The sequence below is a fragment of the Anopheles marshallii genome, chromosome 3 (genome assembly GCF_943734725.1).
Source record: "Anopheles marshallii chromosome 3, idAnoMarsDA_429_01, whole genome shotgun sequence".
Lineage (NCBI taxonomy): Eukaryota > Metazoa > Arthropoda > Insecta > Diptera > Culicidae > Anopheles > Anopheles marshallii.
In genome coordinates this window covers 66,868,310-66,882,146 of record NC_071327.1, presented here as the reverse complement: position 1 = coordinate 66,882,146, position 13,837 = coordinate 66,868,310, and the positions used below count along the sequence as shown (strand labels likewise).

Genomic DNA, 13,837 nt, shown 5'->3' with positions numbered 1-13,837 from the left:
TAACCAATACTTGTATGTGTGTGTGTGTTGTATGTGTATGTCGATAACGGGATTAATCTCAGCACTCTTTAACGAATTATGGCCTTCTTATAGTGCACTAGCTGCCGCAACCACTGTGCAGGTGTGTGCATGGCAGTGTTTTACGCTCTAACCACCAGGGGTTCGCTAACGGCAATGGCCGTCAGTTGCACATTGCACACGTTACATGTTATTTGCTGTGTCGTTTTGTTTTGTTTGTTTGTTTGTTACATCAATTTCACTCCTTTCCCACGCTTATCCCATCCCTGCACAGTAAGCTGGCGCACGATCTTGAAGTCCTAGAGCAGCTGGAAGACTCCCACCACAACCCTCTAAGCATACCTCACTAACCGCCTGAAGCAACTCAATGCCAATCGGATATATGGTGTTAAACTATAAGCAATAATTATAATGAGTTTGTAACCGCCGAAGAAGGAGCAGCACGTTCCCAAACTTTTAGTGATTATAAATGCGGTGTGTTCCCTTTTGCTATGTGCTAACCAATCATCATACTTTTGCGTCAGCTGAGCACCCAAACCTTATGACTCACAAATCCTGGACAACATCTATGAAGGACACAACAAAATGATATCGGTTACAAGATTGCTATGCGTTAGCTTGGCTCCTTTGTAGAGTTTTGATTAAACGACACCCCAACTTTAAGCATGCTTTCTCACACTTTCTTGTCCCAAACGTCGAATCTATAATAGGAAATCTATAATACATCCGTCTCTTGATATTGGTTTCAAGACATAAGTTATATTTTTATAATTTAATAATAATGCGTAGAATTGTACGCTTAAAAACCTTCATTCCATCAACTTCTCCCCACTAGCACGCGGTTGTGATCGACAGAGGAAGTACATTGTTTATTGGCACAAATTTGTTAGCTGGTTTTATTCTTCCGCACATTACTACCAAAAGGCGGACGCCTATTGCGCGTTGCGACTTTTGCGGTGAAAACGTTGGAACACATTGTTTTGATTGTAACTTCCGTTTACCGGTTGTCTTGTTTGTTTGTTTGTTTGTTGTTGTTTTTTTCACACAAAACACTTTCTATCTTCTTCTCCTTTTGCATTTGCAGATTGAAAATAAATTCAAAATTTCCTCGTCGAGAATTAACACTATTTATCGCAAAAATAAGAAAGGGTAAGTTTTGAGTTTCCTTCCGATTTTGCTATCATTCTCCATTTCTCTTCTTCTGTTTCTACTATTCTATTTTGTTTGTGATTCTGTTTTGTTTGATTAGATTTGTTGTTTTGTTGTGCTCTATTGTACATCTATTGTTGTTTCTTTTCTGTTGTAATTTTGTTTGTTTCGTTTTGTAATTCGTTTGAATGTAGTTTAGTGTTTTTTTTTATTTGTTTCCCCTCAATGTTTGATACTTTGCAATGTGTCAAATAATAATGTTGATCAATTAGTGTTAATTTGAGTAAAGTTGTATTTTTGTTTTCTTATTGTCAGAAGGCGGGCTTGCATTCTATTACATCTAACTGAACGAACCAGCTTGTTAATGCTAACAACCTTTGACAGTAACTGTGTTTTAGTGAACTAATATTCTGCTTCAATAAAGCAACCACTAATCCATTAAAAGAACCCGTAATCTTCACTAACATCAACCGCTATTATTAACGAACTCTTTCACACAGAATACACACTTAGGTACTCAATGTAGTGTGCAATACAGTTGAAGTACTTGACTGCTATTAGAGAATCCTCATTCGAGAAGCTCTCCATTGGAGTTTTCTCTATAGTATTCATGCTTTTGTTTGTATTGTATCAGTATCATTAGAGTTTAGCTTTCTGTTCCCTCTTCTTTCACTGTTTGTGCACGAGTAGACAAGACACTTTACGAATCAGTTTCCAATAAAAAAAACTCAAACAAAGCAGCTGACCATTCTAAATGTTTCATCATTATTTTTACCATTGTTTGCTTTGTAGAATTACGGCGAGAATTGATGACGACATGATCAGACACTACTGCAACGAGGACATCTTCATCCTGGAAGTCCAACGGTACGAGGAGGACCTATACGACATCACGTTAACGGAGCTGCCAACGCACTAGTACGCTCGCACTCCACTAGTTGCTCGGTCCTCCACAGCCCCGGCGTCCGCAGTGCCATACTATTGTGCGCCTTTCTGCCCACTCCCGCTCTCCGGAGTTTACACGGGTTAGTGCAGACATACGATAGAAATTGAAGAATATGCACACATCTTGCCATCGACGCAGCACGGGAAGCTGCCATTGCCAACGTGCCAAAACAGCGCATCATACGCAGGCCTACACCCTAGGAACAGGATATGGCGCTGAGGGGTTTCCCTTCAATCCCTTCCCCCTGGGAAAAGCACGAAGCATGATCCGACGAGGGAAAGGCGTAGGTCGTCAGGAGAGCCGAGACAATTCGTTAAGTTTTCGCCATAGCAAGATTATGGTTTTTGTAAGCGACCAATGCGTGCGAAAGTTGGTGTTTTTATTATTATCTTAATTAAGAAGAACATTGAAATGAATAATCGTAACGCGAGTAAAAGTACATTGATAACTAGTAAGTGTTTTTAAACGTATTTTTTATCGTTTTTTGTATGAGATTATGCTAAGAATGCTTTCAATTCATAGTAGAGAAGAGAATGTAGACAAGATGTGCCTTAGACAATGCGACCGGAAATAGGCACGTGTAGGAAACAAAAGCTCCCTACATGTTGGCACAGCAGTAGGCGCAGAGAAGTGAATTCCAACACTGTACATAGCATAACTGGGCAATCCTTTTTGTGGAGTCAGAGCACCGAGCAGAGTAGTTAAAACAGAAAAAAAACCCGCTAGAACCTACGGCACGCGTTGCCTTCGTGCCGTAGTAGTAGTGTTTAAGTAAGCGAATTAATGTTGCCACGAGACATTATTATTTATTTCAAATCTAGCGTACTGCTTTATGCAGTCATAACGGTACCGGAAATGTTTTGTTAGCTTCGGTTCAGTTCGGTTTAAACTGTTTCGGACGTTTGCTGCAGATTTCCCAACCCGAGTGATCGAACGGATTTTGTTTTTTTTTTGTGCTAAGTTTTTATTTGCCGTTTTTTGAAAATTTTTAAAATTGTATGCTGAATGGGTACAATTCCGTGCCGGATTGTATGATAATTGTTGCATTTAAATGGAATCTAGAAATAGCAGAACCTACTCACCCACAAAACTCTCGTACTACAGGCCATGCGAATAATAAGATCTCAAAAGGATAACAACAGCAAACATGAAAACGCTAGCGAACAGTGGTTTTGGTGGCCATCTTTGAACGGACCCCAAACGGATCTAAAACGTTAACAATCAGCGCGGTGCGATTAAACGTTAAATATTGCTCAAATGAAAACAACTTTCACCGCATCGGACTTTGCTCCATGCCATAAGTTTATAAAAACGCACAGTAAAAAACAGGATAGGAAGTTAAACAAAATGGTCATAATTTTTCAATCGTATTGTAACAAACAATGGTTCAAACAGAGATGAGCTAAACGCACATAACATAGCACGTAGACATTCACGTAACGATATTGTTTAGAATATTAATTATCACCCACAAATGGGATTGGCGGTAATACCGCAGCGAGAGCATGCAATATTAACAAATAGACAGCTTTTAGTGGTTATGGCGAACAGAGACAAACTGTCGCGAGTTCTAACCTCGCGGTTGTTCTCTGTTGCGTACTCTGGTTAGGGTTAGAAACTTTCTCACGCTCACACCTTCACAATCAACACCCATCCATGACAGTATTTTTGGTTTCGTAGCATCATCATTATCAGATTGAATTTCCACAACACTGGCAGGCAGGCGATTAGAAACACGAATTGTACTTCTGTTTTCTTTTTTTAGTTTTCATTTAAATCTTTTATCGAACTGCCATACTGTGGGAATACAAATAGGAAGTAAGAACGAGGATTTTCAGTCGAGCGGGATGGACAAGATTTCTAACGCGTATACATGAGAATGGTGAATGATCGACAATGAAACGGTTACGAAGAGCGTGAAAATTTCTCTTATTATCTAATTGTTAAGTACCTGAGGCGCACGATCTTCAACAAAAGTAAAGGATGTACAAGTGCCGTAAAATCAAAGCTTAGTGACGGGAACGATGCGATACCGATACCATCTTCCCAACAATGCCGAAGCTAACACATTCCATGCAACGTCCCGAATTACGGTGTTAAGGGTTAACTTTTGTGTTTAATTTTTTGTCGTCCCCCTAATATTCTTCTTTTGAAAACCAACGGCACAACACTCCTGAAAGGAACTGTACGAACACGCAAAACATGTGATATTTAACAGGGGGAAAAGGAAGGAAATAATCAATCTAAAATCGCGTACTGTTCCAAACGCACCGTACCTTCCGTGCCCATTTTCAATCAACGCCAACCCATTGCGGACCGGATGGAAATGGGATAAGGGAAATTATGAGCATGATGAGCTAACGAGCATGGGCATGGAAATGGAACAAACCGGGTGGATGCGCACCCCCGGTTGGGGAAGAAAAAAAAACGGATCCACATTCGTTAATATTTGCTTAAACGACCGAGTTGCCATAATGTAGCGGAGCAAGATATGCATTTTATTTTGTTATAAATGTATCTGTGTATGTGTGTGTGTGTCTTTAGTTTGTTTGTTAAGTAGGATTATATGTGCGCTAACCGTAATTAACACGCTGTGGTATTCTCCCAGGGTGGCCAAACAATTAAAATCGAAGTATAGTGGCGGCATAGAAAAGAGACGAAATAGTATTGTTAGCATATGACGATCTGTAGGATCCTTAAAATATAGGTATTAAAGAACAAAACACAAACAAACAAACAAGAGTGGAAAGCCTAGGAATGGCCGGATACGAGATTGAATCACAATCCCAGATATGTGAGTGAGAAATGATACGAGCATCCAACGTGAAATCAGCACAAAATGTGACAGCGCAGCACAGCGCTACTAGACAGAGGACGATCAGTTCGTGGCAGTTTAACAGATAGCGTACTTATTGTATAACTCTTAGTAGTACATAGAAAGGAAGGTGCATAACATGTGTAGGCTTCCGTTAAAATGCAATATTAATTTTACATTGACATAGGATTCCCCCCATTCGTTTCGTTAAGGCGTATCGATTAGGTAGCACGTAACTAGTAGCACGTAAAAGACAGATTTTCTTTCATTATAGTTTTGTCTTTCGTTGCGTGCGTGTATTTCCCTCTCACACGCACCGCTATAGCACAGCTGGAATCCTTCCCTTAACAAAACAAAAACTCAATAACGTAATAGAACTGTAAGAACGATTTCAAATAGCGAAGATTTACAGCGTAATAGCTACAGTGCAGCGCGTACTAAGTGTCATGGTGATGAAAATTAAGTGTAGTAGTAGTCCAACCACTGCTACTACCAACCTTCACACCTCATCTACACGTGTTAAGCATTCTTTATTTAGCATTAGCCCTTATGTTTGAATTCTCTGTTTTTATATTCTCATTTTTTTAAACACATTAAACATCAATTTGCTATTAGTAAAACAAACACACACACATACTTAGCGATAAGCGTTAAGAGCCTTTTTTTTTTGTTCTGTTTGTTAAGCTACCAACTGAAAGCCGTCCTTCGTATTGCCATTCCAAAACCTTCTTTGGTGAGAATTTGCCATTCAGTAGTGAGGAACGTCCCATGTACGACCAACAGCGCCATATTTTACTATTCGCCCTCCCCCTCCCTTCCTCCCCCCTTCCCCTCACATTCCCTTCCAAACATCCATTTTGTCGCGTTGTCCCACTGCATCCATTTCGTTGTTGCCTTTGCGCCACGGGGGAGCAGGACAGCACAATAAGATACTGTGCCACAGTGGTCGTATGTGATTTCTGTTCTTTCTTTTTAAATCTACAAACTAGAGCTAAGGTTTAGCAATTAATCGATCAGAATTTAGTTTAGCCGAGTAAGAGAGATTGACAGTGCTCTGATAATGAAGAGGAAGTATTAAAAAACCAACGGAAATAATTCAATTGAAATAAAAAAAAAAAACAGACAAACAAAAAGAATAGAAAAGATATAAAAAAAAAACATACAAAACCGAAACACGCGGTGTGTTTTGACGTTGGGTTGAAGGAAAAACAACAAAAACCGTATGAAACGAAAAATACGTGTAGCATATAAGTTCTCTTTTTTAACTGTACTGTTATATTTTATTGATGAGAAGACGAAAAAGGCGTTTAAATATAATTTGAATTTAGAACATTGAATATGTAATGGTGTGCTTGCTTTTGAAAATGAAACGAAAGAAATGATGTTTTCATTCATTAATCTAAAAACCAAAAGCTCGATTTTGAAACATAATAACGTTTCTTGAGACATAAATCCTTCTTGTTCATTGTACCTTGAATGAAGCATTAATTACAGCAAAGAAGAAAAAATATTCTTCAATATACTCGGAAACCGGCCAGTTTGAATCTACTCGATAAACTCCTGCTCGAATAACTGTTTCCACCTGTACTCGAACGTCGTGTAGACGGTGCTTTCGTTTCGATCTAATGACAGCTCATTGTTTACATTGTTTTTCGCACGGCATCAAAACAACACACAAGTCGCAAACTTTCGTGAAGAACGGACTGGGTTATTTTAACATTACACTGTGAAAACCCTAAATAATGGCGGATGAAAATGAAAATTCGTGTGATAAGTTCGATGATGTTAAGCCGGATAAGATGTTTACGCTGAAAAAGTGGAACGCCGTCGCAATGTGGAGCTGGGACGTTGAGTGCGATACGTGTGCTATTTGCCGTGTGCAGGTCATGGGTAAGTAGTTCAAGATGCTTTACATTTAACTGGCTTAAGATGAAAATGTTTTCTGCCAACATCCAAACACCGTGATCTATGTTATATGGCTAAGAGTTTAAGGTCGATTTATCAAAAGACACGCTTTGGAATATCTGTGGAATGGAAGCCTTTTTACATCGTAATGCATACACCGGTTTGCTGTGTGATGTTGGTTAACCACCGTCGGATGTTTTCAGGCATCTGATAACCATCCACTGTTCATAACTCTGGATGACATCGTACATTTCGACTCTCTCTAGGTACATATGCATTTTACCATATCGTCTTTGGCCATTGTCAGCGATCATGATATCATGATCAGAATTAAATCTCCTTCAGAATGGAAGTCACAATTTTATCCATTTGTCCTTCCCACCGTCAATCATCGCTCATGTTCAGTATGACCTGTGACATTTGAAGTCTTTGAAGCAGTTTAGTTTGTTTTAATTTTGTTATTAAGGATCTCTAAACCTCAAGTCTTCCCTGGTCACTTACCTTCCAGACCGTCCAGTTTTGCACCTCGAACTGGGGAAGGAGTAATTAAAAAAAACTTTCCCCAATGGTGCACTTAAACTAACCTTGTTCAATTACACTTTTATAAGGTAAGACAAACCTTGAACCGCTCGATCGCCGGAGACTAAGCCACTAACCTTTGTGAAATTGTATTCTATTTAATAATTATTTTATTATTTTCCTTTGTTCAGTTCGATTACAAAAATATACGGTGCACTATCTCTAATATACATCTTATAAAAAACTAAGAAAAAAAATCTTTCCTGCTCATCCAAAGATAGTGATTAAATCCGTTTTCTTACAAATGGTTATTGTTTTTGATTCCGGAATCCTGTACACGATGCGTTGCTAATCTCAGGGAAACGAAATACTAAAACATACACTTAGGCGGATCTGTTGATGCATTTCAATAAATATTATTAACATCCCTGCTCTCGTAAAAGGAACCTCCGTGTCAGTATAATTTTCACAAGATAAAAATACAATCGAGAAATTCCACATCCAGTGTAATGTAACATTCGCGACGCGAAAAACCCAACATTCCAATAGTGAGATTCGTGCAAATTATCTCCCATTTTTCGTTCACTCAACCGAGTGTTTTACTGATCCATATTGTCGTGTCATGCTGTCTCATGTATCGTGCTGCAACAAAACGGTTGGCATTAGGGTTAATAATTTCATTTAATTACCAGCTATATTGTCCCGCGGTGCTATATACAAATCGCTCTTGGGAAGGTTCGGTTCGGATTGCTCCGAAGGGATAAGAAGCGCTTCCTAGTTACAGTATATGTAAGAGCATTCTTTAAGCATTCTCCCAACTACGTTCCTACTTGCATCCGCCACTAGCTGCCAGCAGGTTTCACTACTGCAGAAAAGAAGGGAATATTCTTCAAACTAAACCATAAGTGTATCTAAAACAACTAAAAACCTACACGGGGGGGAGGGAATCCTCCACTGTGAGTAAATGTTTCGCTGTCCGCACGGAACGGGGACGTGTAAGCAAGAAACGAATGTCACAGCTCTCTATTCTAGACTAAAATGGGTTTGCTGCACCTTGCAGTGTTTGTATTGTGATCGTTAAACTTATCGACGATATCATAAAATTACTTTAGAAGCACCGCCAATGCAGGTGGAACATGCATTATATATGAGGTACTAATGCGACTACTGCTACTACTATTACTACTGCCATTGCAAAACAGTTGCATCCCTGGCTGGCTGGCCTTTCTGGTGAGTAAATGAACTTTATTCAGCCATGCCGGCACTATCCTTGTTCATTGAATGCCCGAAGAAGAGGTTGCGATTCTGGCGATTATTTGCCGCACTGCAATGAATCTTCCAATACACGATTTATAATGTGTGTCTGCGGTTGATATCACTCCCTGTAAGCATCTCTATAAACTTGTCCAATTTGATTGGAATATATCGTGCTATTCGTTACTGCCCTTTCGAATCTTCGTATTTCTGTTTTTTGTTTTTGGTTTGAAGTGGAAGCTCCACACGTATACTAGGAGAAAACCAAGAAAACTGGGAAACGTTCTCGGAGTGAGTGAGGAACGTTCTTTTGTTTTTTTTTTCAATAGAAAGGATGATGCTGTGGATGCTGCTAAAACCTACAAAACGAAATCGAGTAAAGTCTGCCAGTGATGGCAAAACAAAATCTTTAGGATCATATCACATTCTAGTACTTGTATGCTGCTCTCCCCTCCTATGTCTGGTGTGCAAACATTACGCACACGGAGAGCATCTCCGTTTTGTTCCGAACGAACTCCACCAACAGTGGTCGACAACACGGCACAGGTATATGCCCATTTACATGTTGAACGACAGTGGTTTAATGTTGGCGACGGAGCTCATACGCCGCACGCGACCCATCATCTTGCGCTCGATATCCTCGAGGGATTTACCCTGGGTCTCCGGCACGTACACGATCACGAATATCAGACCGATGACACAGATTGAACCGAACATCCAGAACGCCCCATGGTTGCCGATCGAAGCTACAAAGTGGAAACGAAAGCTCACATTAAGATCCATCATGCGACAATCCATCTCCACCAACTTACCGGTAATGTCGGCAAACGTTTTCGTCACCACGAACGTGCAGCTCCAGTTGAAGGCGGTCGCGACGGAAGCAGCCGAACCGCGAATCTTACCCGGCAGGATCTCACCCATCATCAGCCACGGAATCGGGCCGAACCCGAGCGAGAAACCCACCACAAAGACAACGAACGCAGCCAACGGTAACCAGCCGATGTTGGACACATCCTCCCCATTGTTCTTCATGTAGAAGAACGTGCCGAGCGTCATGAGCGTGATGATCATGGCCACGTCCGAGATGTACAGCAGTATCTTACGGCCGAGCCGATCGATCAGTACCGTCGCGATGAACGTTGCGATGAAGTTCACCACACCGACAATGATCGTGCACAGCTTCTCGTCGATCGTCGAACCGGCGCTCTGGAAGATCTGCACCGTGTAGAAGATGACCGCATTAATACCGGACAGCTGCTGGAAAAACATCAACCCGAGCGAGATCAGCAGCGGCTTCAGGTTGGACTTCTTCAACAGATCCATCATGGCGCTGCTGGACGCGTGCCGTTCCGCTTCCTGGTGTGACTTCGAGATACCCCTCAGCTCTGGCTCGACGTCCGCCTTCCGACCGCGCAACCACTGCAGGGCTTTGCGGGCCCGCTCTTCCCGGTTGCGCGACACATACCAACGGGGCGTCTCCGGGATCAGGAACATCAGTATCAGGAACGGGACCGGCAGGGTCGCACCGAGAAACGCTAAACCGGACCAGTCGAGGTACTTGCCGGCGACAAAGCAGAGCAGGATGCCAATGTTGCCGAATGCCGTCGGTAGCAAACCGAGCGTGCCACGCACCTCCGGCTGTACCGTTTCACCGAGATAGACCGGCAGGGACAGCGAGGCAATACCGACGCACAAACCGGATAGGGCACGACCTGCAACGAATCGCATCGGGCTGTAGTCAGAGATGTGTTTTGCGGGGTTTTTTTTTTTTAAATAGCATCACAACAACTTACCGACCAGTACCATTGCGACATGGGTGGCACACCCGATCAGGAGCCAGGATATGATGAAGGGTGTTGCCGTCGCCAGGATGGTGTTCTTGCGCCCAAGATATTCAATCATCGGTCCACCGAGAATGCCACCGGCCAGACCGGCAAGAGGCATAATACCACCGACCCAGGAGCCCTGGAATGGGGGGAAAATGGAACGAGAAAACAGACAGTGACCGATAGTACGGTTGACGAATCGCTTTAACCTTGAACTGGCATCAAATGACGTGAATGCCTGGTGGCAAATTCCAGCATTGTGCCGAATGTTTCTACCAGTTTTTTTTCCGTATTGCTTCCACGAACTGTGACTGGGGAGGGGAGGAAGTGTTTGTTTTCTTGCGTCTAAACGAAAACGCAGATGAGGCGTGGCGCAAGGATATGCAAGGGGTACGTTTGCGCGGATGTATAAAAATATCTCTCCGCTTGATATGTGATCGAGTTTCGGGTGCTGTTAAAGAAGGACAAGTGCCTCCAATTTGCTATAGTTATGAAGTACAGGCGCCATCGTATTCCATTTTAACTTTACAAACAAAAGCTGCACAGGCAAAACGAATTAACGCGTGCAACTACTGCTTGCGTTTACTATTGGCAGCATAATCAGCACATTATTTGTTGATTGTTTTGATTCCTCAACTCAAGGCTTTCAATGTCTAATGAGGCGTGGTGGTTGCATGGGGGACGCTTTTTTATTCTTTGTTTCCTACTGGCCCTCCGTTGTTGACCATTTTAAGGTGTAAAGGCCAACCGAGCAGTATGTTATCGGATTATTTTGCCGATGATGCCGGGCCTGATTAGAGTGCCCGGCGTTTCATCAACAAGACGAGACGCACGTGTCCAGACGATCGAGCTTTTGTAGGTGATGTTGTTGCATGGTTTGAAAGACCACTGCCGAGACTACTTACCGATTGTTCCGTCACTTCGAATGATGTAATGTTGCGATCCTTCATCGATACGAGGGCGGGTGAGGTGTAAGCGGACGAAAATCCAACCACCATGGATCCGAGCGACACGGAAAGGGCAGCGAGTACCTTTAAACATTCGAAAGAAAAAAAACCCCCGATCAGTACACGTCTCTAGGATATCCTGTACGCGTCGAAGATGATCCTTTTGATTGGCATGGCGACTGTTACTACCGATACTGGTGATGTTAGGCGATGCAACGATATGATCATTAAATTAGTACGGGGTTTAGTACGATCGATGCACTACAATAAAAGGTAAATGGAAGATTGGTTTCAACCTGCGATAGGGTGCACTTGGCGACCGGTTCCTCGGCGGGCACCGTGAACGACACATGGGTGTCGGCACGCATCAAAATCTTCACCATCTTGCAGCCGGCTGTACACCGTGTTCGTCGGTAGCGTAACTTCGCGACACGTTCGATTCCGTCGTCCTTCGGGGCACGGCAGCGCAAACACGCAAATCTCTTCGCACACGTAAACGGATCGCGATCACTAACCAAAACACAGCAAATGGAGGAGAAAAAAGTAAAACTAAAGCATGGCAAGGGAAAAGCACGGTAATGCAACCAAACCCCACTGCCACATTGGTCTCTGCTAGCGAACTCTGACGTCCGTGTGCGCGCGCGAAAGAGCTGCACGGCTCTAAGCAAGCCGAACCGCTGCGCGTGTGGAACGTACGATGAGGTCCCGCGTGCCTGAATACGAACGAACCGCGGCGGATCCTGCCGATTTGATGACTTGTTGCTGGTGTTTGTGTGGTTGCGTGGCCACACTGATTGTTACTGTAAAGCTAATACCCCCCTACAAATCGCCGGAATGGCAGACTCACACTGCTGCTGCTGGTAGTGATAATGTTCCGGTCACTCCAGACAAGGAAGCCGCAATCGGCAGGCATTTTTTGTGTGTGTCTCTCATTCGCATTCACCCAAAGCTACTTAACCGAAATGGGGTTTTTTTCTCCCCCATTTGAATTGGGGGATGTCGCTGCTTCATCCACCCACCCAGCAAGCGTATGATTCGTGGCCACACCACCACATGGACGGGTGGGATTGTAGCAGGCAAATCAATGCTCCCCGTTATCAACGTCATTGCCCCTTCCTTTGCGCCAACAAAAAAAAAACAACGAGACGATGTTATATATGCCGGACTGTCGGACTCTTCAGCTTTTCGCTGCCCCGATTCGTGAGTGATCCTGCTTCACGCTGCATTCTTCTTCTGGAATTTGGGATGTACTAGGGGGGGTATCTCCTTTTTGTGTTTTTTTTTTCAAAATGGACCAAATATTGTGCTCCAATGTCCAAGTCCAAGCAAATCGGCGATGGTCCAGAAGAGCCTGGGCTTAATCTGGTAATCTGTTTCATCTCACATATGCAATGAGGACAACGTCATTCCTCAACAGCATCACACATTGCAACATTGATCCTTTTGGAATGTTTCTTCTTCTTGTAGATCACTTCCTCCCAAGACGCAGCGCAACATAAGGATATCCTTATTTCCCTGTGTCAGCAAATAGCAACCCCACAGAAGCAAAGTATCCTTAACAGTAAAAACCAACCGGTAGACAAACACACACCATTCCGACCGTCGCCATCGGCAGCCTGTGACCGTCGTCCACCGGTTCCCCCGGTATAACGAGTGCCACCGTTGCCGCGACCGTCCGGTCGGATACTGCCGGAGCTTTCCTGTCTGTCGACGCAAAATTTTCCATCACCAGCTTTCCACACAGCACTTGCTTTTCCAACATTGGACGATGGTGGGCACATGCACGGAAACACAGACACACGCTTGCACAAACTAAGCACACACAATGGTTTAAACTACCGAAAGTGAATATATCAGAAGCAATTGATGGATCAATTTCGTCTATGGCACGGGGCCTATGGGCGACTCGTACGGGAAAATTAGCAGCCAAAACACTTTTGCTAGTGTACAAAGGAATCCATTTGAACATCCAACAATCGCACAGCGGTAAGGAACGGACGCGACTGAACGGTTGCTTGCAAGCCCGTAAGGATATCCGGAAGAGTGGAAGTATGCACACTAGTCCGGCTGTCCCACGTACACAGATGCAAAGTGGAGGCGCATTCGTAATAGGAAATGTTATCGTCTCCACGGACTATGAAGCCGATTTGCTTCCGCTGCTTCCATTCCCATCGCCCGGATTGATGCGATATAATTATCCGTCGGCTATCAGTGCTGCTGGTCAGTGAGGCAGCGTTGCTCATCGAGCAGCTTGCTCTAATTTTGCCATCCGCTGGATCGGATGAGGTTGGACGATGCGGAGTTTTCCGGGTCGTTTGTCGATTTGAAAACTCACAAATATGTACTGTCATTGACATTGAAAAGCACACGAACACACCGTACCGCGTAGGCGGACAGCTGGCAAGCTGGAACGATGCAAGGCTTCCCATGATTTGGGAAGCAATTTAGGCAGGGAACT

The 13,837-nt window shown here is 43.3% G+C and overlaps 3 protein-coding genes across 3 annotated transcripts in view; 2 read left to right on the top strand and 1 right to left on the bottom strand.

Annotated features, from left to right (window-relative positions):
• LOC128714846 (protein grainyhead-like) overlaps positions 1-2,086 on the top strand; it is a 136,960-nt gene extending 134,874 nt beyond the window's left edge. The window contains exons 15-16 of the mRNA XM_053809727.1: positions 1,103-1,167; positions 1,960-2,086. Of these exons, the coding sequence (XP_053665702.1) occupies positions 1,103-1,167; positions 1,960-2,086 (192 nt within the window). The remainder of the gene's footprint in view (positions 1-1,102; positions 1,168-1,959) is intronic.
• Positions 2,087-6,670: 4,584 nt separating this feature from the next.
• Positions 6,671-13,837, top strand: part of LOC128713324 (RING-box protein 2) — a 33,208-nt gene continuing 26,041 nt past the window's right edge. Inside the window, exon 1 of the mRNA XM_053808184.1 lies at positions 6,671-6,818. Within this exon, the coding sequence (XP_053664159.1) occupies positions 6,671-6,818 (148 nt within the window). The remainder of the gene's footprint in view (positions 6,819-13,837) is intronic.
• LOC128713322 (facilitated trehalose transporter Tret1) lies at positions 9,165-11,762 on the bottom strand. The gene is made up of 5 exons (XM_053808182.1): positions 11,676-11,762; positions 11,338-11,463; positions 10,400-10,571; positions 9,419-10,318; positions 9,165-9,352 (listed from the first exon to the last, which is right to left on the bottom strand). The coding sequence occupies exons 1-5, from the start codon at positions 11,760-11,762 to the stop codon at positions 9,165-9,167; spliced, it is 1,473 nt and encodes a 490-aa protein (XP_053664157.1).